The sequence below is a fragment of the Haplochromis burtoni genome, unplaced genomic scaffold (assembly GCF_018398535.1).
Source record: "Haplochromis burtoni strain Fernald_Lab_line unplaced genomic scaffold, NCSU_Asbu1 Contig_1094, whole genome shotgun sequence".
Lineage (NCBI taxonomy): Eukaryota > Metazoa > Chordata > Actinopteri > Cichliformes > Cichlidae > Haplochromis > Haplochromis burtoni.
In genome coordinates, this window is record NW_024583455.1 from 9,091 (window position 1) to 10,088 (window position 998).

Here is a 998-nt window from a genome sequence, read left to right on the forward strand (position 1 = left end):
TCTCTGTTTTGGCCTTAAGGGAGCGGAAGCGCTTCCCAGACCTCAACAGTGAGAAGAGTCCATTGTTGGGATGGGAGAGGTTCATCATAATCTTCCTGGCTTTGGTCTTGCACCGCTTGGTGTAGATGCACAAAAGGTCAGGAAGCTCTGATTGAATGATGCGTTTGGCCGAGAGCACCACTCTATGGAGATCTTGTCAGGATCTTGTCTTGTCAGGTTGTGGCCTTCTAGCCTTTAAACTCAACTCTCCATGCAAAGTTTGTGGGGCTGGGTTTATCCAGGCTTTTCCAGCCCAAGGGACTACAGTTGATCCTAGATATAGAGGAAAGCACAAAATGTTTTACTTTTCAAATTTTAAACTATTCTTTTTATTTTTCTCACAACAGTGTCCTGGTTGCAAGACCTATGTGGAGAGAGAGGACCTGACTAACCTGAGTGTGAGGTGCACAATCTGTACAGCAGACAACAACAAAGCGTATGAGTTCTGCTGCCAGTGTTTGAGGCCGTGGAAAGGTAGAGCTCCACGATCAGACCGCTGTGATAATGATGGCTGCGTAAACCACGAACTCGAAGTTCTCAAAAACTGCGAGACTACTAATCTCCCTGAGGTTCGGGGGGTCGATACCTGTCCCTCCATCCGGGCCTGTCCCACCTGTGGTGAGATAGTGGAGCACGACAAAACAGGCTGCAAGAACATCACCTGTCCTCGCTGTCAGAAAGAGTTCTGCTTTGTGTGTCTGAAACTCACTCCTGTGTGCTTGAAAACAAGCACTCACTTCATCCCCTGCAGTGATGGTGTGGCTCCCAGACAAACATCAATACCTGTGTGGCGCAGAAAGTAGCAGACAACACAGACTTTATGTACTCTTCTCTCATACCAGACTTTCCTTTAGAATTGAATTGTCATTCTGGTAAAACCTAAACAGAAAGCTGGAGCAGAACCTTGTTTGCTTAGTTTAGCTCAGCATATTACCTAGCATTGCCCAATGAATCATAAA

At 46.5% G+C, this 998-nt stretch overlaps 1 protein-coding gene across 1 annotated transcript in view; it reads left to right on the forward strand.

Moving 5' to 3' along the window:
- The window catches only part of LOC102311593 (uncharacterized protein DDB_G0292642), a gene marked incomplete in the record, with an annotated part of 5,659 nt that extends 4,667 nt beyond the window's left edge, over positions 1 to 992 (forward strand). Inside the window, 1 exon segment of the mRNA XM_014330892.2 lies at positions 387 to 992. Coding sequence (XP_014186378.1) covers positions 387 to 842 — 456 coding nt within the window.
- Between the last annotated feature and the right edge of the window lie 6 nt (positions 993 to 998).